We start from the raw sequence: 24,864 nt of genomic DNA, 5'->3' as shown, positions 1-24,864 counted from the left end.
GCCCTCCTCGAGAACTGACACCGGGACTAACATTGTGTCGCCCAACTAAAACCGCCAGTCTCTAAGAAATGAACGATTGCATTGTTTATGAGCTGAAATGAACGGAAATAAGACCCAGTACATAAGGTCTAATCGCAAGAATATTGAAACTACTTTTCAATATCCGCGTGGTTTTGTCTCCGCTGCAAGTTGCGTTAGGAAAACGAGGAAAGCCCCCAAGGGGCCAAGTTAACAATCACCGTAAAATATGTACCGAATTTCTCCCAGAGAGTAATCAGGTAAGAATACACGGCGTTGGTAGCCGGACAAGCGCAAATAATAAATAGAATCGTAAACATCATTACAGCCTCTCAGATGGCGTTAGACTGACTTCTACAGGCAGAGTACCTAAAAGCTTGGGTAAGATACTCCCGTCTACGATTCACAACTACCTGGACAACCGGGCAGGAGGACGAGGCACCCATTAAAGGCACGCGAACTCCCATACCGTGCCCTTGGCGACCGCGACTACCGCACTTCCCTGCAAGAAAAACGCTTAGAACGTCTCCAGATCCTACGCCTAGGAAAACGATCTTTCCCCTTGCTACAAGAGGGTCTCAATTCCGAAGAAACTCTTGAGAATAAACCAACACCACACCACTATGTACGAATCTATGTGGTCGGGGACATCACATATTAACTTAAAAATCTGCTAATATCGGGGAAACATCCACCCTCTTCCACGCAACCTAGCCATGTCCAAGGGTATGCTGAGGCGAGAACAACTGAAGCATTACATATTCCATTTCTATCTAGACATAGGAAACAGCTTCGACCAGCTCGTTACCTCAAAGTCAGCGTGAGCTGATGAAGGGCTAGGGAAGGAGCTGCTGCATTCGGCGCCGTAGACTTCAGGTTCCACCCTTAAGCTGCCTAGCATCACTTTACCCCCTTTTTCTAAACCCCAACTATTTCATCCGTAACAAAGATCTTCTCTCTCTCTCTCTCTCTCTCTCTCTCTCTCTCTCTCTCTCTCTCTCTCTCTCTCCACAAAAGCAAAGATGTTCTGTCGGGCTTAGACGTCACGGCATAAACACTTTGAAACACTGAAACTGTCGCCTTCTTTATCAAACTGAGCAAGAGCTAATCTGCAGCCACACCCTTTTACACTTACATCTTAACCCACGGAAACCCAGAGGAACCTTGTCTCTCCTGGGCAACAGCGATTAAAACTTCTCCCTGATAGCCTTCGCTGACCTTTAGTGTTCGTAAAAAATAGGTCGTAAATACAGCAGCTGCGTTTGAAAACGCTCCCTGGCAGTCGAAGTAACGCTGTTGCGTCCTATACCTTAAGACCCATACGTAGATGTCACCTGCTTTTTTTTTTAAATTCCAAGCGGGTACCCATATTCATCTCTCGCCATGGGCCAAGTTTGGATCATTGTAATGACTTTCCCCAATAAGTATTGCTGCGTAAGCTGTGCTGCTTATTTAGCGCAGCTGTCCTCACATGCGCACATTATACACGCAAGCGCTCATACACGCTCGAAACCACACAGACACGGATATATTATGGTCGTTTTTATTCACACCCAATAATACGAGCGTTGTCATGTACTTGATAGTGACAGAATCAGCGCTATAGTGGAAGAACTTAGTTTCTCAGATTCGGAAAGTGGTTCTCAACGAGTGGCTGGCATAGATTAAACAAGACCGGTTACAGTACTCCTCCTGCTACAAATGTTCCCCTGTCAGTCTTCTTTCCGTAGCTTCCTAGCCGTCAAAAATAATGGCTGATGCCAGATAAACGCACGGCACCTGTGCTGAAAACTGAACGAAGGAACAGTAAATGGCGCTTTCAGCCGCAGTAGCCTATTTCCTGACCACCTAATTGCAGATTCAAAAAAATGCTTACTCCGTTTCCGGTATACTAGAATGGTTCGGCGTGCACAGAGCACGCACTGACTAGAACACACAGCTTCCAGTTGCCTGCAAGCCCTATTCATGATTTCTCATCGTGTTACCCCTTTCCCCCACGGAATTCCCTATGTTTTCCCCGTTGCGGAAAGCAGCGGCTGAGAGCAATAGCACGAAACCCATGGAAATCCTACCACTACTAGATGCCTAGATGAACCAATGTAGAGACACATGTTGAGGGTTCGAATTCATATTGTGGAACGAATAGCCGTCACGAAAAAAGCATTACCAGCCTATCTTCAAAGATGCTTCAGTGTAAGTTTTAGCTTTTATTTACGGAAACTCGTGTTCAAAAAAAACCGCGACTATACAGAACTTGACTTTTTTGTACTGTGTTTCAAGCACTAGCAACTGCGCATCAAAAAGAAATCATAAAAGGCGTGCGTTGTTAGAAAAATTGATTAGCTCTTTGTCCACTACTTTAAATATTCATTTCCTACTATACTAAATGCAAATTTTAAGCCACCGCTTCTTTAGCCTTTCGGTAACCCATAATGCTAAATCATCTTAAAGTTTTCTGTTGTGACGACTCCAACGCGAAGTTCCTAATATACGAAATGCGGAGTAGATGTAGTTTTACTGTCACTGGTTGCCCTTTTTTAACGCTTGTGCGCAGGTTACTTTGCAGGCTGGTCTACACCAACTTTTGTTCCACGAAATATAACGAAATAAGTTCGCTTGTGGTGCAGAGTTTCTATAACCAGGCTTGACTGCCGGTGCATGGTTTATACTCAGCAATTTCGTCAGTATAAATTAATCAATATTCATAACCAAGGTTTGTAGAAACATTTTGTGTTTATATACGTTTTCTACAGACCCTGTATACTAATCTTGATTGGCTGAGGTTTCCACATTTTCACGTTGGCTTAACGGCAAGAACTGCATGCATAAGTCCTCACATCAATACACAATGCTTATTTCACGCATTGCTGCATACACATCAGTGTGTGTGTATGTGAATGTGCGTGTTGGTTCTCTGTGCGTGCGTGCGTGTGTGTGTGTGTGTGTGTGTGTGTGTGAGAGAGAGAGAGAGAGAGAGAGAGAGAGAGAGAGAGAGAGAGGAAAAACAAACACTGATTAGATAAAGCGAAATGCTTCGAACTGCGCAATATTTTGATGCCAGTCTGTAGTCACAATTTGCTAAGGTAAATAAAAGGCGGCTTCTCTCGCGTAGCTGCTGGTGGACAAACAAACATTGGTAGGCTTCAATTTTACGGCCCCCTCCTCCTTTCACGTGTTCAGTAACCTCTCGACTGGCTCCCGCAGTTTGTTTGCATGGGCGGAACATGTCAACGGATGTCGCGTTTGGCCGGGTTCCTCAAGACAGGCCTGGGCATCGAGCTGCCTGCTGGGGCTCATCTTTGCGACATTAGTAAGGCGTCTGGCCGCTACGCCTTGTACAAGGTTGGGCCCGTCATCGCCATCAGCGTGAGTATCCTAGAGTCGAACCAGTGATTATGGCTCGCGCAAAACAAGGAGGATAGCGCATTTCAGCCACGCGCATGTATTTGTTCTATTTTGATGGAAAGATCCTCACACCTCCTAGCTTTAAGTCAGTGCACAAGGTTATTTTACGTTCATCAAGCGATTTATTGGTAATTCCACTGGTAAACGCACCTGTTGCCTAAAAATAAAGAAGTCAAAATGACAATCACGAAGCATGGCTGGTGTAGACTGTTTAATTACCGTATCCATAAATTGATGGACATTCATGGGCATCATAAACTAGTCAAAGGAAACACTACACTCACAAGAGAGAGGGATGGCCTCACAGCCACAAGGCCTCTGTTCTTAAGCAAGCAGCCAACCGAGTAGCAAAGAAAGAATCAAGGGAACATCTTATTTTATAAAAGCGTCATTCGGGCTGTTTGGTGCCCCTGCCAACTTCCCCGATAGTCAACACGCACCCCTGCGGGTAATGGCCGTGTAGCGAGGGTGTTTAGAGCCAGTGAGGCAATAATAAGACCTGCATTATATTCAACGAGCTTGAAACAATACCTAAAATTTGCACGTTGATAAACATGCGGGGTGTAATCGCAGCTCACGCTGACCTAACGGGATAAAAGACGATCTTATATTACAACCATGCATACCGAGTAATGCCTAGACGAATAGAGAGAGAGAGAAAACTTTAATGAGTACTGAAGAGGTTGGCCCCACAAACAGCGAGCTTGCTACTCCAGATGGGAGTGAACCTAGTGAGATAAAAAAAGAAAAGAAAAAGGGAAGAAGTGCGCAGCAACAATGAATAAGAGGGAGAAGAAAATAAAATCAGTTCGGAACGTAGGGCATACATGGCACTGTTCGAATACCTACCGTATTCGGTTAAACAGCACCACAACCACGCTCCTACGAGTTCGGACGAAAGACAACGTAAAGTCGCGTAACATTGCGTAATGACGCAACACTGTGCAAGACGTCCACCTCTCTGCCCATCTACCCCTCGCGATCTTCCCCTTCCCACTGTCCTCCCATTCCCCTAACCTGCGACCCTCTGTCCACTTGTGTTTGCACTTCTGACTCAATATCGCCTCTTGCTTCCACTTTCAACCCATTCCTTCTTACACCTCGAAACAGTACATCCACACCTCCCTTATCACTCCCCCGTTTAATTACCCTTCCCATCGAGCTATACTACTCTCTCTCTCTCTCTCTCTTTCCCTTTCCCCGCATATTCCTTTTCTGTGACCGTCCCTCTCTGCCCCACACTTCCCCACTCCACTCGAACCTCTAACCTCAAATTCCTCTACGGTCATCTCTCTACTTCGCATTCCCTTCACTTCAAGTATTTCCCTTCCCGCCCTTAATCTTTTACTCCACCCCTTCTTTCCTTCTATTCTCCTCATCCGCATCTATTACACTACCATTCTTTTTCACCTGCCTAATTTACGCCTTTCGCCCCAGTACTTTGCCCCTCTCTTTCCACCTCTTCTTGTAATGTTTCCCTCGTGCAATTCCCTTTAGCCTACCCATTCTCCTTTTTCTTCTACCTCTATTAGACCTTCCCCTCACATTTCCACTTACGCAGAGAGACAATATTCCTCCCTGTCCCAATTCCGTCTTTCCTCCTCCAAATCCTTCATCATCCGCTCCACTTTGTTAACCATATCTCGCTTCTCTGTCCCACTCTTCCGACCTTTCTTCTATCGCTACACTACCCTTCTTTTCTTGCTGTTGCTCTTCCCACTATATTCCAACGGACATCGCCAATTTTTCCCTCCTACTACTCCCCAGAGTCCCCACACAACTTACTCCCATCGCTGTTCCTCTCCACTTTGTTTATTAATAGTCCTTTCTTCCAGCTCCACTTCCGCTACTCTTTTTCCACGTCCCCCTTTTTCCTTTCTCGACTTCATCCACAACTCTTTATCATTCTCTCCCTTAACAGTCGTTCTCTCTCTGTCATCCAGTCAATCTCCTCGTCTTCCTCCTACTACTGCGCTCCTTCTCCTCGCCCGCATCTAATACCGTTGACAATGCCAATTCTTCTCTTGACAGGCCCCTTATTGGCCAATGGCCCTAACCCGAATCTCACTGCTACACATTATTTCCACCATTGCTTTCTGACTGCTCCACTTCGCTACCCCTGCTCCCAGTAATATTTTGCATCCTCTTCTCCATCTTATCCCTCTGTTCCCCTCGCTCTGTATATCCCAGTTTTCCTCCTCCTTCACCCCTGTGTCTTTCTTTTTGCTTCACAGATCGCTCAACTCCCATCCTAGTGTTCTGTAACCGAATAGTAAGCAGGATCATCCGTAACATATTGGACTGATTTGAGTGACAGAGAGGTAGAGAGAGAGACCAAGGTTCTCGCGTTTGGGCGGGCTAATCAAGACTAAAACATTTAACATGTTGAAATTGTTTTTACCAACTGACTTCTGCATTGCACCAGCCACCCACGGCATCGAACCGCCGCAGGAATAAAATGAGCAATGGTGGAGTATGGCAAGTGTGGCGCTGACGGACACCTAGCGCCAGCAAGCGGCTGAACCACTAGGCCTACGGCGATGAAATCCCAAGCGCACCGATAGGCGGCTACAGTGCAGGGGTGTCCCCGATTTCTGTTTGGCGCGGTTCGTTTGATTCCCCTCGCGCTTCAGCACTGGTTTACTAGACTTCAGTAGCGCGATTTCCTTAAGCCGGTTGTACACTTTCTTGTATTTCATGCATCCTGGTGAACAAATGGAAACCTACTACACTCACCCCTGCATCCGTGTAGTGCAACAGTGTGGCAAACGACGAAACCCGCCTTTAAAGGTTGCACAACGAACTTGGTGGATAGCATGACCGCCTAAACTGTTCACTTATCGAAGAAATACGATCGGTACGGTGACATTTTCACAATAACAATAGATTACCTCAAACATTATTAGGCTGTTTGCCCAGCACTTTCGAAATGCGCGGCGTTAAGTAGATCTTAAGTACAAAAGATCTTATGATCTTTTTCAAAGCATTGAAGGACTCTGGTACCACTCACTCAGACAGATAATTTCCATCTGACTTTGTTGCAAAGTGTACCTGCGCGGCTAGACAAGGCGCTTCCCGTTAAATTCGCTGATTGCCCTTACGCACAGTGATTGTTTCAGCCACTTACAAATTAGAACAACGTGATATTAGGACTGGTAAATACGCGTCAACGCACCGTCGGTTCTGAGCCCGCTAAACGGGCCGTGAGACGGGTCCTGCTGAATTGCTCCAGGTTCCTTTACCTGTACAGGAAACACGGACAAACCGACAGCTTGAAATTTTCCATCGGACTAGTGCTCCTGTGATTAGAAACGCAGTCACCACTGTGAAGAGAAATATAAAAGTGTAACAAGCATGAGGGGGAGGTACTCCGAACGCCAGAATCACTATCACATGTCATCACATTACCGGCTCCATTCCTCTAGCATCTTATTAGTATATCATCAGCAGCGTGTTGATGCGTTCTTATGATGGCCACCAGCTCTCGGCGTCATTATCATCTGAAAATGGCTGCATCACGTTGGCACACCTCGCCATAGCAGAGGATAGTCACAACGCGATGACGCTGCCGGCAGGCATTGCCGTTAATGTCGTACAGCTGCGAAGTTTCATGGCTGATACAAGGACGCCGTAACCGAAATAACGCTGGAACAGCATTTATTGCTTGAGGTCCAGAGATCCAGTGCATTAAAACGCCATAGTGGCGAGGCCACCCAGTCCTATCTTCCGTTTCATTGCAACACGTAGCTGTGCTATTCTCATGACATGTCCGATACATGTATGAAGCTGGTGGTGAGAATATGCATGATGGTGATAGTGGTATTCGGACGACTATAGGCTCTTATTCATTGCAAGAGTATTTCTGGCGTAGTTGGCTATCCTGCCTGTGTTATTTCTGGAACAGCTGAAAATCCAAACAAAAAAACATGTCACCGTGTTTGCCTTTCTTTGGGCGATCAATTGAAACAAGCGGTTATTTCAGAGTTGTAACCGGTTTATATTCGGTGCTGAAGTTCCCCTACGAAACAAAAGTGAAACACGCGCTAGCACGTAGCGTTACAAAGCAATAAAAAGAAGTACTGCAGGAAAAACGACCGCCTGCTTTTCTCACTGCTACCCACACTATTCATATCACGTAGTTTGTACTCTCACTGAATCGCTAATCATTTGCCGAACTAAGTTTGTCTTAACGAGAGTTCACTGTATTTCTCACGTGTCCGAAATACACCCATGACCTAATGAAATTAGTCAGTGAGCTTTGCACATTACGCACAAGTGTACACCGAAAATTGCTAGATGGTTGTCAGTCACGGCGACTCGAAACCCGGGCGACACGCGTAGTACAGCTGGCGTGGTAATTGGAGCTATGGCGCTGGGATTCCCCACATCCGTGTAGAATTCGAACTTTTCTTGCTGGGTGCATTGCCTCTGTACTACACCGATATCGCTTCCAGAGTACTCCTGGCGGGATGTCGCTGAACATAAATAAAAATTGGTTATATAAACTTACTAACGGAGCTGCATCAAGATTACTACTGCTTTCAAGTCATTGCGACTGTACTACTGCTAGTAAAACTACATATTACTACATTGCACTATTACTCTACGTCTGCACACTGTCTTACGAAAATGAATATCTCTGAAACTGCTGCTGCTTAGTGGATAAATTACATTACCGACATTGCATGTCCGGTCATTGAGTCTGTAACCTAACTACCGAATAGCCTCCTTGTGGTACATGTAAGCCGCAGTAAGCCATCTTGACAATGCAAGGTCAATGTGGCTAACTCCGGCTTACATGGACTACAAGGAGGCTATTCGCCAGTTAGGTTACAGACTCAATCATAGCCAAATTTTGATTATTGACTGCTAAACAAGAAAACCAACTCGCATATTCCTCGACTTGGTTTAACGAATAACGACATTCATGGCTCCGAATCTGCTGTTGAGACAAATCTCGTTACATTGCAAATCATGTTTGCCATTCTACGACCCATGTATTGCATAGGGATCATAAATGCATATCAAGCTCCTATGCATCATGATCAGCCTAATTTTGTCTCGTTATATAATAAGCGGGTCATTCGTTTGATTTTGTTCATGGAAAGGTGACATTTATGGTTGGAAATTTACTGTAAAAAAAAAAATCCCACTGCACTGGCATGTGGGTTGTTTATTATATAAATAACTTTGTACCGAGGTCATAACCCCATTATGCGTGTAGTATGCTTCATCGGTGGAAGCAAAGCGGTGCCATTTTTTTTTCTGCAGCACGGCATGGGTGCTCCCTCCTTATCCATCATGATGCACGAATTATTCAAGCTGCTGCACCACGCCCAATGCACCGACGTGACTCTGCTGCGGCTCGGAACTTCTGGAGGAATCGGTGGGTGTGTTAAATTCTACTAAAGATGTATCGGTGAAGATGATAGCTAGTGCAGCTATACCATCAAACGATGTAGCGGCGGCGGAGAAAGCTAACCGTGGGATGTTTGCAGACATGTATCTCTTCGTAGAGAACATGAGCGGGTGGTTAGAGTCTAGTAACTTCACTTGAGCCCTCTGCAATAACCACAACTCTGGACAGACCTAACTGCACCCAATAGACGTTTTGTAACAAAGCACCAAAGTTGGGTTTGCACGCAACTGCGCTGACGCTTGTCGTACGCAAGGACAGGCGACATTAACGTAATGCCCGGAAATCTTACTTTCAATTTGCTAGGGTCTACCAACACTGCCCTGAAGCGATGATGGCACCGAAGCTGAATTCTAGTGCATATACGGCTGTAGGCATGTACAACACGGAGTTCAAAAATATCAATATATTGCAACGTGGAAGCTACCACTCATACGTTTACGCAATAGTCCGTAGAGTAATGTAAGTTGTAGTTTTTTATTTTATCGCGTGCACTTATTATCATAGCGCTAGCAAAAGAAACGCCATGTCTAAAAAAATTGTGGAAGGGCCATTGTGGAATTTTTAACAATGTGTGAGCATCTCTCGTCACTAACCTCAGGGTCGGCCTTATGTGCAATCATTGCTATCAATTTAAAAGCCCGGGGCACGGCGTTTTTCGCACGCGGCTAGTACACGGTGCCAAGCATTGTTTGCATTCTAACCGTCTAAGTGGTTTTTAGCAGTGGCATTAGCAGCCTGTTCATTTTGTTTCCCTCCACTAATGACATTACACCGCCGTCATTCCCATTACATCCGCTTTTCTACCCTACTTGCCCCTGCATTTGCTGCACACTGTCCTTTACAGCGCGTACAAGCGGTGACAGGACGCGTTCATGTGGCGTGCGACAGGCGCTTGGGGCGGAAGAGTGAAGAGCCGCACTGCGACTTGACGCCTCTCTAGCAGCTTGATCGGCAGCTGCAAGACAGCAGCTCACCGCTGCCAATGCCACCTCCAGCTCAGCTAACGTTGCCCCTGTTCGCACGCGCTCTCTTTTTCTTCGGAAAAGGTTGGCCAAAACGCCCCATTAAGTGCTCATGCAACAAAAGGGGCCGGCGTCCTTCTGTGGATAAACACAGAGAGGGTGTGATGAATGGATGAAAAAAGATAGCGGGACAACACTGATGCAACAGCGAGTGACGAGCTAAAGCAACAGCCAATCATCCATGAGCGGAGAGGGGCAACTGTTCATTGCAGCGCAAAGCTATAATGAACAGAGCCATTGTTAATGTTGCCCTAGTATATCACTCTGCTTCATGAAGACGGCGTTGCTATTTCTCGCAGAGTATTTTCTGCAAGAAATGATGTATATCACACTTCTGATGGTTAAAATGTTTAATGCTAGACGCCTTTCGTCAGTTGTCATAAAATTTGTATGGATGAAAAGTGGAGGGGAGCCAGTGTGCACGGGACGTTGCTTGGGGTCCCTGCCGTTCTAGGTGGGAAACGATTTTGCGAGCTCCGCATGCGGCAAGACGCCGACTTCAGCGCTGTTGGCACCCAAGCACTAGCGAAACAAAACTAGTACCAAAACGTCGGTGCGTGCCCCCGTTTTGCCACTTCTGGTTCTTTCCCTTAACGTGACAATTTTTTTTTTGTTGCAGGTATTTTCCCAGGAACGCTCGTCGTGAGCACAGGGGCCGTGAATGGGCTGCTTAAAGAAGAGACAGACGTGGTGGGCATTTGGTTCTCATTTTGTAAATCTACCTAGATAGATAGAGAGAGAGAGAGAGAGAGAGAGAGAGAGAGAGAGAGAGAGAGGCATCTTTGCTGAGCGCGACCATCCGGTGGGGAGGTGGGAGGTTCTGGGTGGGCGCTTCGTCAGAAGACGGCCAGGAGCCTGTGGTCCTTGGAGGCGCCTTACACAAGCTAGACGACTGCAACTTGTACTTTCAGGATAGAGCTGAGCAGCATGGTATAGCATTGCTCGTAATTTTATCTGAAATCTGTAGTTCGTGGGCTGTGGTTTCAGGGTAGAGGCTTAACTCAAGTGTGCGAGTGAAGCGGCTGAGATTCCGCAATATTTGTCGGCGTCCTTGTATCTATCTGGCTACTATCGATGCCCAAAGCACAAGGAATGATGATTACTGCGTGCATGACTGGTATATAAACATTGCTGTAACCTGGATCAGAGAAACAGTTATTCTTTCTATCGAAAGCAACATCAATTTCCCATTCAAAACCAAATCCACCGATCGAACAAACATTTTGCAGAGTCAGGAATTTACTTCATCACGTCCGTCTGTGAGCCACAGTTACGCATGGCTGGATTCGTTACACAGAATATTTACGCCAATCCCACCTTCCCTGATTTACCTTCCTCTTTCTTTCATATTCCTCTTACAATTACCATTCTCTTCCTACTCGCCGTCAGGAATCTCTCCTTATCCCTCCTCGTATTATCATGAAACGTCCCGATTTCTAAACCCCACGTTAACTCCTCCATTTACCCACCCCAATGACCGCTCCCTACGAAAAATCAGTGTCCTACAAGTTCCGTCCAACTTTTCGTTAGAACAAGAAAAAACGTTCGTCCTTCCTCCTGCTTAATTTGCCCTCGTGCTTTATTTTAACCTAGGAAATGACAAAGTGAGACTATTAATTTTGAGAACAGTAAACGACGAGGTGAACACGAATAGCTTTGACAATGGACCAGCACCGTGATATGCTTATTTTTGTGCTATTTCTTGCTGGCAATGTGAAAGTGAAGTGAGGCGCCCCGTATCTGTTCTCTTTCTTGCGTTGCGATCGCTTGCGTCCTGTTATGTTTACTGCGGTTACTACGTTGTCAATGCTAACCTCACAATCACCGCGCACAATTTACTGAGAGTGCGCGCAGCCTGTCAGTACATAATGTTTGTGAAATGTGTTGCGGAATTGGTGTTTCTAGAAGTACTTAATGTTACAACACACACGGTGTTGAGCGAAGGATGAGCCCGAATAGAGAAGTGAATCTCGTCGGATCGGGAAACTAAAATAAAAGGCTTTAGTTGCGTACAGCCTCGGCTAGGTAATTAACTGCACAAGGAACTACCCTCAAGTCTTGACGTTCCAGCCTCAAAGCTTGTTCTGTGGAATGATCCTCTACGTCGCAACAAGATCTTTCCTCATCAAATCCACTTGATGCGCCAGATATAAACTTGGTTTCTACATCTTAAATGCACGATAATTGGTACGAAAATTCGTAAATCTACACTACTACTCATTTGAATGCAATTTCAGAACAAAGAGGCAATGCTACAGGGGAATTGAGTTTTAAGAACTTTCTATAGAACCTTTGTGGAACTGTAGAACTCGTGTAGAAATTTCATACCTTTTTTGTGTAGAAGGCAGTGCATTCAATTTGGTCCTTCTGTTCCCTGTACGCTATGCATGCGCAAGTTCGTCTTGGGTGAGCGAGTGACCCGACCCTGCGTTCTAGACGCTGACCTAGCGCGCGAGATCTTGGATGTTGGCGAAAGGACGCTGCCTCAGTTGTCCATCGTCCGTGGCAAGACCCTTTGCGCCAACGACTTCTACGAGGGTGGGTGGCGTCATATTTCCTTGCGTAATTTTGTGTCTAGAAAACACGCTATACCTAAACCATCCATAGGGTGTCGACCCCATATCTGCTTATTTCTTGCACATTTAATTTTTATATCATCTAGACTTCACTGCTGACTTTTCGGACATCTTTGAAGACAAAAGGAGAAATAATCAGGTGACAGAATACATTTACTGTCAAACTCCGGACCGCCTTAGGAGCCTATTTTAACTTGCTATAGTGTATTAGGCAGTGCTTTGCACCGAAGAAAAGCCGAGTAGATAGGTAAATGCCCTTGCCGCTGAGGTTTCTCCATACTCCCTTGCACTTGCACCGAAATTTTGGTCGACCGGAACCCAGAGGGCCAATGAGCGAGGCTAGAACGATTTGTCCATATGGTACAGTAACTTGAAGACATGTGGGAACACTTGCCCTTAGGATGTGGATAACCTGATGTCGGTTCACTCATTATCTGATTTCTTAGTGACGTATTGCAGCGAATATTTCACAAATTGTTTTTTCATGATGTGTTACCGGAGCCTGGGCGCACAGGCTTCATTATGGCAACATCTCGTGTCACGTGGAAAGAGAGCACCCGTTCATCACTCAGACTTTTCATATGCATTGACAAGCTGAAAATCAGGGGGGATCTTTTTGAAGGGACTGTACTTCAGAATAAGCGGATGCAGACCAAGCACCGCTGTTTTTCTTTAACGGGCGCGCAATTGACCGCGTCGTTTCGTTCGACCGCTTCTTCAATAATTGTGGTGTTTAGTTATTTCAGGGCCAAAGTTCACTCCAATCAACATTATTCGCCATAAGGACGAACACTTTTTTTCTTTACACCGGCCGATATCAAGCACACACGACCACAAAAACCTTAGGTTGAAGGTTCAAGTAAAATCATCTTCCAAGGGTGCGCAGTGATACCAAGCAAGCAGCCTTATCATCATGCCTCGTCGCAGCTATTTCAAGAAATACGAATAATTTTCCTTACCCACAAAACGCCCCCGAAGGATGTCATCAAATACATGTCACAACAGTGGCCTAATTTGTACTCCTCCGTATTGACTTCACAAGCCATATAATTACGTATGTCAGCGTTACGGCGTGTGGTAAAACTTTAATTTAATTTGAGCGCATGTTTTTAATGTTACGCCAACCACTGTGAGCTTGGACATGCTTTCAGATAAAATTATACAAAAGATTTTGGTCGGTCAAGTTGATCTTTTTACGTGCAGGCAGGAGTTGGTGTAAACGAGATGCTAACAAGCCACATGATAAAAACATAATTCCACCAAAAAAATTTAATTGGCACTTCGTATGAACAGATGTAGAGGATTTTAACACGTTCGTGGCAATGTTTGCTTCTACCTGCCCAGGTCAGGGCCGTCTGGACGGTGCGTTTTGCAGCTACACTTTAGAACAGAAGCGCAAGTTCCTGGAGAAGATTCGAGGCATGGGCGTGCTGAATATAGAAATGACCGCCTGCCAATTTTCCTCCATGTGCCACATTGCCGGTGTTAAAGGTAGGTGTCATGAAACCCACCCAGCCGAAACTTCTTTCCCGCATTTTTTCCGCATTTTCTCTTTTATTTACACATCTTTGATTAGGCCCTTTTTTCTCGAGAGTAGTGTGTTTCTTTTGGCTCGGTAGAGGGAGCTACCTTCACTAGATTTTAAATTCTTGCTTTGCAAGCCAAATGAAGGTCTTAGGAGGAGGCGGAGCGTGGCGAAGAAATGTACGGCGGAAGAAACTATTTGCTAACAACGTGAATTAAAGAAAGGGAAAGAGAAGCTGATGTAGGCTGACTTCGCAATATTGGTTCTTACGCGCACCTGTTTCAGCAATACATTTGTCGGCTATGGCTTCCTACACGCCATTCGTGCAAATGTGCTGCCTCGAATGTTCTAACAGCCGGACCAATCGATTGTGACACTGACCCCTTCCATTGCGATACCTCTCATGCACAGGTGCAATTGTGTGCGTGACCCTCCTTGACCGCCTTGAGACGGACCAAGTGGACTCCAGCAGTCATGAAATTATTGACATGGAGATGCGGCCACAGGAGCTTGCGCTGCAGTACATACGCTACAAACTAGGCATGCCACCGGCCCCTAACAAATACATGGTGTAAACTACAAATAGAAGTCGCGGCTTCGCTTCACGAACAGTTTGTTTTTCTGGCCCAAGTGGAGCTAAATGGTGTCAAAACGTGGGAACCTTTTCTGTATGTGTTGCGTATCGCGCTGCCAACATAGCTTCCACGTTGCTCAATTGTTTGAATGTACCGGTTTTTATCTGTGAAATGTCTGCATACTCATGGTTTGTGTGACCACTGTTGCAGTGGAATAAATTATGGTCTCCTGGAATTTGTTCGCTCTGCGTTTCTACACGAAATATTGTTACGAACTGGTTCTAATTACCACAAGACGTAAACAAAAGTATGTCGTATGGTATAAATTGCAAAGAAGCCTGAACTTAGAGAATTTACGTTTGTTAGTTTCGAGAGAACACCGTTACCGGATCCACTAAGCCAAAATAGGCCAAAATGCACCCATAAAAAGTGGGAAAACTGCTTGATGCAACCGCACTTGAAACGATGACGATTATGATGAACTAATTCCCTAAAAGAAAACGTACGTCAGCCCAACGAGCCATGGAAAGGAACCTTGTAAGAGTAACAAATAAGAAAACCACTTTATGGCTAATAGAAGGAAACCTCGGGCAGAGGAAACTATATCAAACTGAGCAACAGAATTAATCGCTCAGTTCCTGCGGATAACATAGTCGTTTAATGGTCTAGCTACGAGAGACGGGGAAATAACGGAACGCAAGGAGCTCGATGAAGGTATGACATAATAATATTTGGAATTGAGAATTGGACCCGCAAATGTTGGGAGAGAAGCAGAGAGAAGTCAAAAAAGAGATGTTTGGATTGCAGTGGGCACAAATATGCTTCTGTTGCTGGTGCTGCCGCTGATGATCATGAAAGCATACCCATGAGCGACGCTGCTTCCGGAATCGCACTTGAACCTTGTCTACAAACAGCCGATCAGCGCTGCACTAATTTCTGTGGTTGTTGACTACATGTGCACATTTTTAATTATTCAGGCTCCACTATTCAGAAGGTACAAAGTACCGCACGACATGTTCTGTAACTATGAGCCAGAAACCTATTAGAAATATTCGGTCACGTTAAAATGCTTAGTATTCCCAATGCTTAATTAGCAGTTGTAATAAATGTGGCATGTTTGGTGTAGTTAAAACGTGGTCATGAACTTACCTGTTACATGAACCCCAATTTTACGCGACCTGTTAGATATCCTTGATCATCACATTCTCTAGAAGGTACTAAATCTGCAATACACTCGTGATTTATATCGACTTTAAGGATGTTTTTTACTCAGCTGAGTAGGTTCAGCCAAAAACGGGGGCCGCTCTGGAGATAGAGAGATAACTTTATTAACAGAAACCGCCCCTAGTCCGGGGCATCGGGTAGGGAGCTGAGGGCCAACTCTGCCCGTACCGTCAGGTGTCGCTGGCATAGAGTGCTTAATTCGGCCATCCACTCTATCCACTTTGCGAAGGTGGAGTGAGGTATGGGCGGGAGGGTGGCATTATGGGTGCAAGGGCAGAGTCTGTGATATATTGTCGCACTCGGCGGAACACCTCAGGCAGCCGGCGGTATCTCGACACTAGCGAAGCGTTCGCGAAATGGCTGCGTCTGTTTTCGTCTACTTCATGGCAGAACCCAAGGGTAGGATGCACGATGAGGTTGATGATAATTATGGATTGGCAACAAGCACATACCAGCTACTGGGGAATAACTGGTTGCGGCTACGTCTGCCCGGGCAGGGAGCCTTACCGTGCTTGAGGCTGGCAGCACTTTTCATCAGAGTATTAATAGTTACTGGGCGGCAGGACAGATAAACGAAATGTGGTTGAGAACGATGCAATACATTTACAAGATGAGGCCATCTCTGATTGGATTGATTGTCGGGTTTAACGCGCCGACGCAACGCAGGCGATGAGGCGTGCCGTATTGGAGGGCTCCGGATTAATTTTGACCACCTGGGGATCTTTAACGTGCGCCGAAATCTCGAACACACGGGCGTTTTTGCTTTCGCTCCATCAGAAAAGCGGCCGCCGCGGCCGGGAATCGAGCCCGCGACCTCGTGCTCAGCAGCGCAACGCCTTAGCCACTGAGCCACCGCGGCGGGTATGAGGCCATCTCTGTGCAAGCGGCTATAACTGTTCCAGCCAGGCTGCGTGCTGCCCTAACGTCGTCGTCGTCGGCGGTGGGTGGCTATGAGACACTCCGCACTCCTTTTCCTTGTTATGACAACATTTTCAAATATCGAATACGTTTGATTTAATCAGAAAACGTTTTGAAATCGGTCATGGAATATATTCGCAGAAATTTATGCATGTAGGAGGTATTTTCGGGAACAGACTGGGGCAACTTCGGCGATGTCCACAACAACGGGAACATTCGGTGTAAAAGCGGGTTGTTTGTTTTGGCAGTTGTTTATTTCTTCCCTCTCAACTAAGGCCGGGTTCTGATTTGCCGCAACTGTCGTAATACCTTTGAAGAATGACTTATGACGTCATTTCACGTCTCACCCAACCGAGCTACGTGACACGTCGTTTATTTACGTCCATACATCACGATATGGCTTTTGCGGTGGCAGTCTAAACATAGCCTAACACGGACAAAGCGAAAATATTGCAATCTTTTTTTAGTCGGTCTCGGGTAGTTCATAACACTCAATACTGCAAAGTAGAGCGGAAGAGATAGTTTTATCTGTGCCCTTATTGATAAATTTAAGGTAACGGGAATCACACCAAAAATTTTACTGTATTTAAAGGCAACAAGATCGCGAACTTGTAGCTGGATATTTTACCTGCCAAGCAACTGATAAAGCTGAGCACGAGCGCATGCACACTCTAATCTCGCATGCATTGATTGATTGATTGATTGATTGATTGATTGATTGATTGATTGATTGATTGATTGATTGATTGATTGATTGATTGATTGATTGATTGATTGATTGATTGTGGGGTTTAACGCGCCGACGCAACGCAGGCGATGAGGCGCGCCGTAGTGGAGGGCTCCGGATTAATTTTGACCACCTGGGGATCTTTAACGTGCGTCGAAATCTCGTACACACCTGCGTTTTTGCTTTTCGCCTCCGTCAGAAAAGCGGCCGCCGCGGCCGAGAATCGAACCCGCGACCTCGTGCTCAGCAGCGCAACGCCTTAGCCACTGAGCCACCGCGGCGGGTTCTCGCATGGACAAACACGCACCACTATAGGCTCTCACGCAGCACATATCCCCGGTATAGAAATCATTACAGAGGGATAATGACTTCTCTCAACCGACTACAATGCGCCTGTTGGCCCCGCAAACAATACAGAATCTAGCCAGTGTGCCACTCGTTCTTCCACTATGCATGATGTCCGATACCTCTTGATAGCGACATTACGATAAGAAAATATTCAAAAAATGCTATAAATTCAGGTTCGAAGCAGCACCACATTTCATGTATTCTGCAACAATGATACACTTGTGCCATCAGTTTAGTCCAGTAACCTTGAGAAAAAAATGGCCGCGTATCTGTTCCTTTCGTTGCAAATGTCGTCAAAAGACGGTAGTCTTTGTAGACATTTGTAGACAAGGAAGTGCCCCCTTTTGCTTTCCCAATCACCTCTCATGCTTTTCCTGAACCATTGCGTCAAACACACCAAAAGTTTTCTCTAGGCGATTTCAATGTACCGCATTCCACTGCTACAGTCCGGGTGCCTGGATGCCAGCGCTGCAGTACGGCGGTGACGCTCGTGAATCGAAGCGGCCGACTTCAAGGTTTATAGAACCGCGGGGCCGTTCTCCACGTGCGTTCCAAGCAGAACGTGGAACGTAGCTAGTCGAACAACTGATTTAGCCCTAGCCAAACCCCCCTCGTGGGTTCGTGCCAAAATCTTTGAGGACATCATCATCATCATCTTTCGTTGCTGTTGTCGCGTGATTTTTCATATGCCACCTGAAAGTGGCGAGGGAAACAGCAGGCGGCGGTTTTCTGCAGTAGATGAAGAATATCATTTGCTATAGAAAAACTAAGTATCCTGATTTTTAATAAAGGAACACTGTAAATATCCCTTGTGTACTAATTTCCTGTCTTATATTTGCGTACTTTCTTGTTCTTTTTTAACAAAGTTGACAAGTATAAACATATAAACCGGGCTTAGACGTTTACCTTTGGCTATGAGTATGTAAGACTATTGCGCAATATCTACTTTGCTTTGGCCGGGAGGCTGAATCGAGTCACAGACATACATACAGACAGACCAAAATTTCTGGGTTTAAGTAGCCCAAGAAAGTCTATCGTCTTTAAACATAGTCATAGCTCCCAAAATGTGTTACGTAGAACTAAAACGTGCGGAGCCCTGGACCCTCGCTGCTGTTAGTGGCGCAAGAGTAAATCTGGGTGTACTGTAACAAACGTAAGGCCAGGGCGCTCAATTTATTTCTTCGTGTCTGCCATTGCGGCTTCCTCGCCGCTGGCAGCCGTTTCGCGTTTCTCCTTCGCGTCTTTAACGCGTGAGTACCCTGGTTCTTTGGGCCTTTGCTAACATTTACTGCGTGCGTTCTTTAGCGAGCACCCGTCCCTGTTCCCCTGCAAGGACCGTGTAACGCCCCGCATTCACACAAAATGTAGAATGGGCGGAAGTAACACAATAATGGAGATAATTGGTGGAAAAAAATTTCTAGAAACAGGACTAATGAAAAAAAAATAAAGTTTTTCGAAATTGATCCTGCGAAATTAGGAATAGCCGCCATGTACATTCCCTAAAAAAAAAATAATCGGAAAGAATCCACCCCAAAACGTTCAAAATACGAATAAAAACTAGGGAAACGAGCAAATGGTGTAATGCACTGCGTGTACGCGAAACTGCGTAACTGGCAGAAGTAACACATTTCTTCCGTACAATACCATAAACGGATATAACTGGTCAAACAGAATTTGGATGAAGATAGAATATGAAAAAAAATTGCAATAATAAAGTGATCAAATAAAAAATATGCATCGTGTATATATCCACCAAAAAACTAAGGCCAAACTAAAAATGCCTGGAAAAGAACATCAGAAATACGGATACAAAATGACTAAATTGTACCCAGCCTGCGCTACGCCTTGCATCTGGAGAAGAATACATAATTGGCGTACGAATGGCAATATCTATGATGGTATAAATTTACATCATTGGCGAAAATAAGGCGAGATGCGCAAGCGCCGAGCATTCGCGCCAACGAAGCTCAGGGTCCGCCGCCCGCTTCAAGCGTTTGCGCTCAGCGTCGCGTGCCCTTCGCTGCGGAGCTTAGTCTTCAGTGGACGTAACGTTGCTGTTAGTTTGTGGGGTGGTGCTGATGCTTGCTTGCGCCAACCCACTAACTGGCTGGACTGTTGCTTCCATCACACTTCATCGGAAGAACAGAGTGAAATGGAGTCAACCGCAGCAAGCGCTGAACTGAACGTGCGCAGCGCGCTACCCGATTTACATTCAAGGTTGAAGGAGAGGAGACTATAGGAGGAGAGATGCGCAAGCGCCGAGCATGCGCCGCGAAAGCAGAAGCGAAAACGCGAGAGAAGCGAAAGCGAAGTGCACGCAGCTGGTACGAGAGAAGAAGTGGCGGGAGTATCGCGCAGCTGTGTGAGAGAGGAAAGGAGGAGAGTTCCGCATTCGCAGTGTGAGTGCGGACGCCGACGCGGGACATGCCCAGACTATAAGATGCTCCGCATCTAAAACATTGAACGCGTACAGCGGCCCTGAGCGGTATTGTGGTGTCATCTTGAGAACGGACAGTAAACGAAGGAACGGAAGATGTGTCGTCTTCCACTGCGGCCCTAGTCGACATACGTAATGTTCAGTTCAAATACGTGCCGTGAATACGTAATCGCTGACGTCACGAAGCATACGATCTAGCCGGAAAATTGAAATTTCAGCTTAAATTGCGTAATCTCTCACTGAATAAGGCATTGTTTGCTGCCGTACAAGCACTGGGCCCCTTTAAAGAAAAAAACTCCCAAGCATTTCCCCGAGGGTGAACATGGTTAAGTGCGAATGCACGGGGTGATGCTATGAGGGGGAGTAAAGTTAAAATCCGTTGGCATTCGCCCGTGAGCGCACGCGAGCCGACCCACGGAGGTCTGGCAGTTTATCGCTGCATATATAGGGGGGTACGCCGCGCCGAGCGCGCCGAGCCAGGTGGCTGAGAGAGGAGGCGAGCGCAAGGGGAGAGGGACAGCGGCGCACGGCAGCTGCAGCCGAGCGAGGGGGAGAGGAGAGAGTGTGACGTCACGGTGGAGAGAGAGGCGCGTGGCAGCTGCTGGGGAGAGGAGGCGCGCTGTGACGTCATACCATGACGTCACGGCGCGAGAAGCGGTGCGGGGAGCGGCGCGCACCCGCGCAGCCACGGCGAGGAGGCGGAGCGAGCGCAGTCACGTGGTGAAGTGACGTCACCGCGCCGTTGCTACCGACGCTCCTCTCCACTCCACGCCGTTGCTAGGGAGAGGAGGACTGCGGACGCCGCCGCCGCCGCCGCCGCCGGCGGTGGAAGGTTTGGGGTCGCTTATAAAGTGCATTCGCACTTAAAAAAAGGGCCCATCTCCTCGCGAGGGGGACTTGAGTAAATGCGTCGCATAGGGGGTGGGTGTATTGCGTTAACGTTTAGTGTTTGGGGAGTTGGTGGTAGTGAATGCGTTGTATCAGCAGCTTCTTGACGTAGTTTGAATGAGTCAAGAATATAAGGCGCGTTCGTAGCCTTTCATTCTCTGTCGGTTTTGTGGCGCAGTGGGAACAGCACCATGTACCTCGCGTTCCGCCCACAGGTAGTGAATGCGTTGTATCAGCAGCTTCTTGACGTGGTTTGAATGAGTCAAGGATATAAGGCGCGTTCATAGCCTTCCATTCTGTGTCGGCTTTGTGGCGCAGTGGGTAGAGCACCATGTACCTTGCGTTCCGCCCGCAGGGTCGTGGGATCGAAACCAGGCGCCGGTAAGTATTATTTCTTTATAAAGTGTAGGGGGAGGGGTGCGGACCTGTTGTTGAGAGCGAGGAGGGTAGCGTGATGCGGGAGAGGAGGAGTGGGGGAGAGGGCTCACCTGGAACGGCTGTTGCGGACGCCGAGGCATGCCAACGCCGGGTGGCACGGTGAGTTAAAGAAATGCTCTGCATTTAAAAGTCGAACCCAATGCCTTTGCCTACTCACAGAACAATGTGGCTGTAAGAACTTCCACTCTAGGCAATCTGCATCAGAACGCTACGCATTAGCAGATTTTTTCCGTCGTCCTCGAGGCGAATACGGGTCTTTGTGGCTCCGCACGCCGCGCGCACCTGTTTCGGAGGGTGTGGGGAGGCGGAGTATCGTCGGAAAACGTAGGCAAGTAGAGGGCCATTTAGGGCCCGCGTAGCGTTGCCTTTCGGCATGGTTGTCGAGGATTTTAGGACGTGTCCAGGCCAAAAGGGGCAGCCGCAAGGTATTCGCATGATCTGTACCAGGATGATGGGAGACCGGGGGCCAAGGTTGTTTAGAGGAAGATTGAATCAGTAGTTTTGCGGTGGCACGACCAGCTTCATGGATCGGGGATAACTCGTTCGTCGTCGCGAACCGCAAACCCAGCCAGACTCCGTATACGCCTCGAGCGCGGCCTGTAGGGGCGCCACTGAAATCCCCCTAGCGGCCCGTTTCGAAAGCAGGAGCGGGAGTCCCCGGCCCGCTCCCCCCTGTCGCCGTTGCTTTTGGGGCTCGTTCAAGACAGCGATTTACCGTTTGTCCACTTTCGAAATACCGATTAACGTGGAGCAGGCACTCTGTTTGCAAGCGTGGTGTGTTCACGAGAGAATAAACGTTTACGACGCGCTCTTAGTGATATCTATACGAGCGCCAGGCGCGTGTCACAGGCCTGCGTCCCGAAGCCAGCATTCGCATGCAGCTGATTGCAATTCCGCTGCCCTTAAATTTAGTGGCAGTGTCTCCGTAAGCAGTGTTTCCTCCAATGGTCATGTTGCGGCCATACACACTATGATGTAAATCGACTTTGTGCACTTACAAAATCCAGCGGAGCACTCATACCTGACAGCACGCAAGTTACGCCTGCCAATATCACATATCAGATATTGATCAGTACCATGAACACGCCAATGCGGCATAAATTTCACAAAGATTGTACCAAAGAAGTACGATGGATAATGCAAAATTACACTCCGGAGTCAGCACACGACGACAAATTTAATGCTGGGTCGTCTTGTCCCGAGGTGAGCGCTCGCAAAGATTCATCTGTTACATTTATCCTCCACGAGAAGCGCGAAGATGGGCTTATAGAGTAATCCGCGTCCGTGACCAAACTCTTCTTCGAAACATCGTCATATGACACAGGGAGACTGCAGGATCTAGCATAAACCGAAATCAGAGACCCTTATCAGATACGACACTCTTCCAACAAGCCCGTGTGTACAAGATTTCGGCGCACGTTAAGGATCTCCAGGTGGTCAAAATTAATCCGGAGCCCTCCACTACGGCGTGCCTCATCGTTTCCGTTGCGTCGGCGTGTCCTGCAATCAATCAATCAACTCTTCCAACGACACCTTGTATCGCTTGTGAACTGCCTACCCTGTATTCTTCAAAAAATGCGTCCGCCGAGTGATCAGCCGTTCGTTGAAGGCGAAAAACAAACGAAAAGTGAACACGCAGCTTGTGTGTGTGATTACTAAAACGTTCATTCGTTGATTTCGTTCCGCATTTGTAAACAACGATAGTTGAGCGTCCTCCTCCTCACCCCCCCCCCCCCCATGTCTAGCGAAATATCGGTGCATTTCGCATCTAGTTGGTCTGGTGAATACTACCTTGCTCGAACAAACGTTTTTAGCATTTCAGAAGCTGCACTCGGTTTTTTTTTCTTTTTCATTCCTGTACGACTTTTCTATTTATTCCCGACTTGCAGACCTTTCATTTTCCCGTGGTTTCATTAACATATACCTTGGTTCTTACTATAAGCACTATAAGGCATGAGTGGGCACATATATGACAATGCACAGCCCTTGAGCATACTTAACATTTTCGCGTGGCTTATATTCCCATAAAAGGCACAAGTTTTTGTCAGCTAGGTTATCACATCCCCGAAACATATTTTTCTACGACGTACATATTCGAAGCAAAGCCGCATTTGTTGTCTGTGCTGCAAAACGAACCAACCTCTTACAGTGCCAATATCAGGTCTAAACGAGGCGACAATAAATAGAATTCACTTGTGCTGACGTGTTTGAAGGTGACAGCGGTGATATGCTGCTGCCGTCGCCGACGCCCGCAAGAGCGGCCAAGAAGCGCGCAGAACCGCCTCCCCGGGTAGCTCTTGTTGGCATTAGAGCGCTCTTCCAAGACGCAGCTGTTTTTTTTAAGTGCCCTAAACGTGCAGTTAGCTTACAGACGTCACCATAACAAGTTGTTTAGTGCGCGGAAAGGCAAAGGGAAGCGAAAGAGAACCAAAACACTGCATGACCACCCATCAGCCACGCAGCGCTAATCCCACAAACGCCGCGGAGAAGCGGCGGCAGGCGGCGCAGCGATCGCGAATCTCGAGGCGTATATCCTTGCCCCGAAAGTGAAAGCAAATGCGAGCTGCCTGGCAAAGACGACTCGTCTACGTCGAGATTTGTTGGTGTAGAACTGTACTGTCAAGGCCATGTCTAGAATTACAGTGTTATACAAGGCCATGCTCAGCATTAGCGTGTTGTGTCAAGGGAACGCCTGGGGTTTGCGTTGGAAGTGTCCGCTCCTACTCTATGTTTAATGCAGGCTCTTCCCGGGGAGCAGTGCGGCGCAGTATTTTGTTTTAGAGCCTTTGTAGCCCCACCAGGTGTTTGTGTTCTGTTTCTTTTTGTGTGTGCGTATGACAGTGTGTTAGCAGTACGTGTTATCTCTGTCTCGCGTTCCGTGTTATGTTCCTGCACGAACGAGAGCCTATGCTCGCGTAAAGTTTTCTGCGGGTGCGTTCGCCCTGGTTGTTTGTTCCACGCCTTCATAATAAACGATTTGTTTGCTTCCCTGAAGTTTGAGTACGTCTGCATTCTCTCCAGCTGCAGGCAGGTACTCCGGCACCATCAAGGGTCGACCGGCCTAAAATACTGCACTCTTTTCGCACCTTTTGTTTGCGCAAGCCATAAAGGGGTTGGTACATATAGCAAGCTTATTAAGTGACGCTTTCGAAGGAGTGCCAGTATTGTCCCTAATACGGGCCCAAGTGTTTCGTCACTGGTTTCATGTGGAGTCATGTACACTTTCTGAAGAGTCACGGAAACACTGTCCCTAGATGGGGCTCCACAGAGTCTTTCCTGGGTTGAGTCACGAAGTTCAGAAAGAGTAATAAGAAAACACTCCTGGAAGAACTGGACTCCATTTC

The 24,864-nt window shown here is 47.0% G+C and overlaps 1 protein-coding gene across 1 annotated transcript in view; it reads left to right on the top strand.

Annotated features, from left to right (window-relative positions):
• LOC144179801 (uridine phosphorylase 1-like) overlaps positions 1 to 14,689 on the top strand; it is a 32,933-nt gene extending 18,244 nt beyond the window's left edge. The window contains exons 3-8 of the mRNA XM_077708237.1: positions 3,223 to 3,384; positions 8,695 to 8,809; positions 10,484 to 10,554; positions 12,261 to 12,402; positions 13,785 to 13,931; positions 14,377 to 14,689. Coding sequence (XP_077564363.1) covers positions 3,223 to 3,384; positions 8,695 to 8,809; positions 10,484 to 10,554; positions 12,261 to 12,402; positions 13,785 to 13,931; positions 14,377 to 14,540 — 801 coding nt within the window. The 3' untranslated portion in view covers positions 14,541 to 14,689. The remainder of the gene's footprint in view (positions 1 to 3,222; positions 3,385 to 8,694; positions 8,810 to 10,483; positions 10,555 to 12,260; positions 12,403 to 13,784; positions 13,932 to 14,376) is intronic.
• The last annotated feature ends 10,175 nt before the right edge of the window (positions 14,690 to 24,864 follow it).

This window comes from Haemaphysalis longicornis, unplaced genomic scaffold, assembly GCF_048455015.1.
Source record: "Haemaphysalis longicornis isolate Haplotype H1 unplaced genomic scaffold, Haemaphysalis longicornis Haplotype H1 scaffold_4, whole genome shotgun sequence".
Taxonomy (NCBI): Eukaryota; Metazoa; Arthropoda; class Arachnida; order Ixodida; family Ixodidae; genus Haemaphysalis; species Haemaphysalis longicornis.
This window is presented reverse-complemented; position numbering and strand designations above follow the sequence as displayed.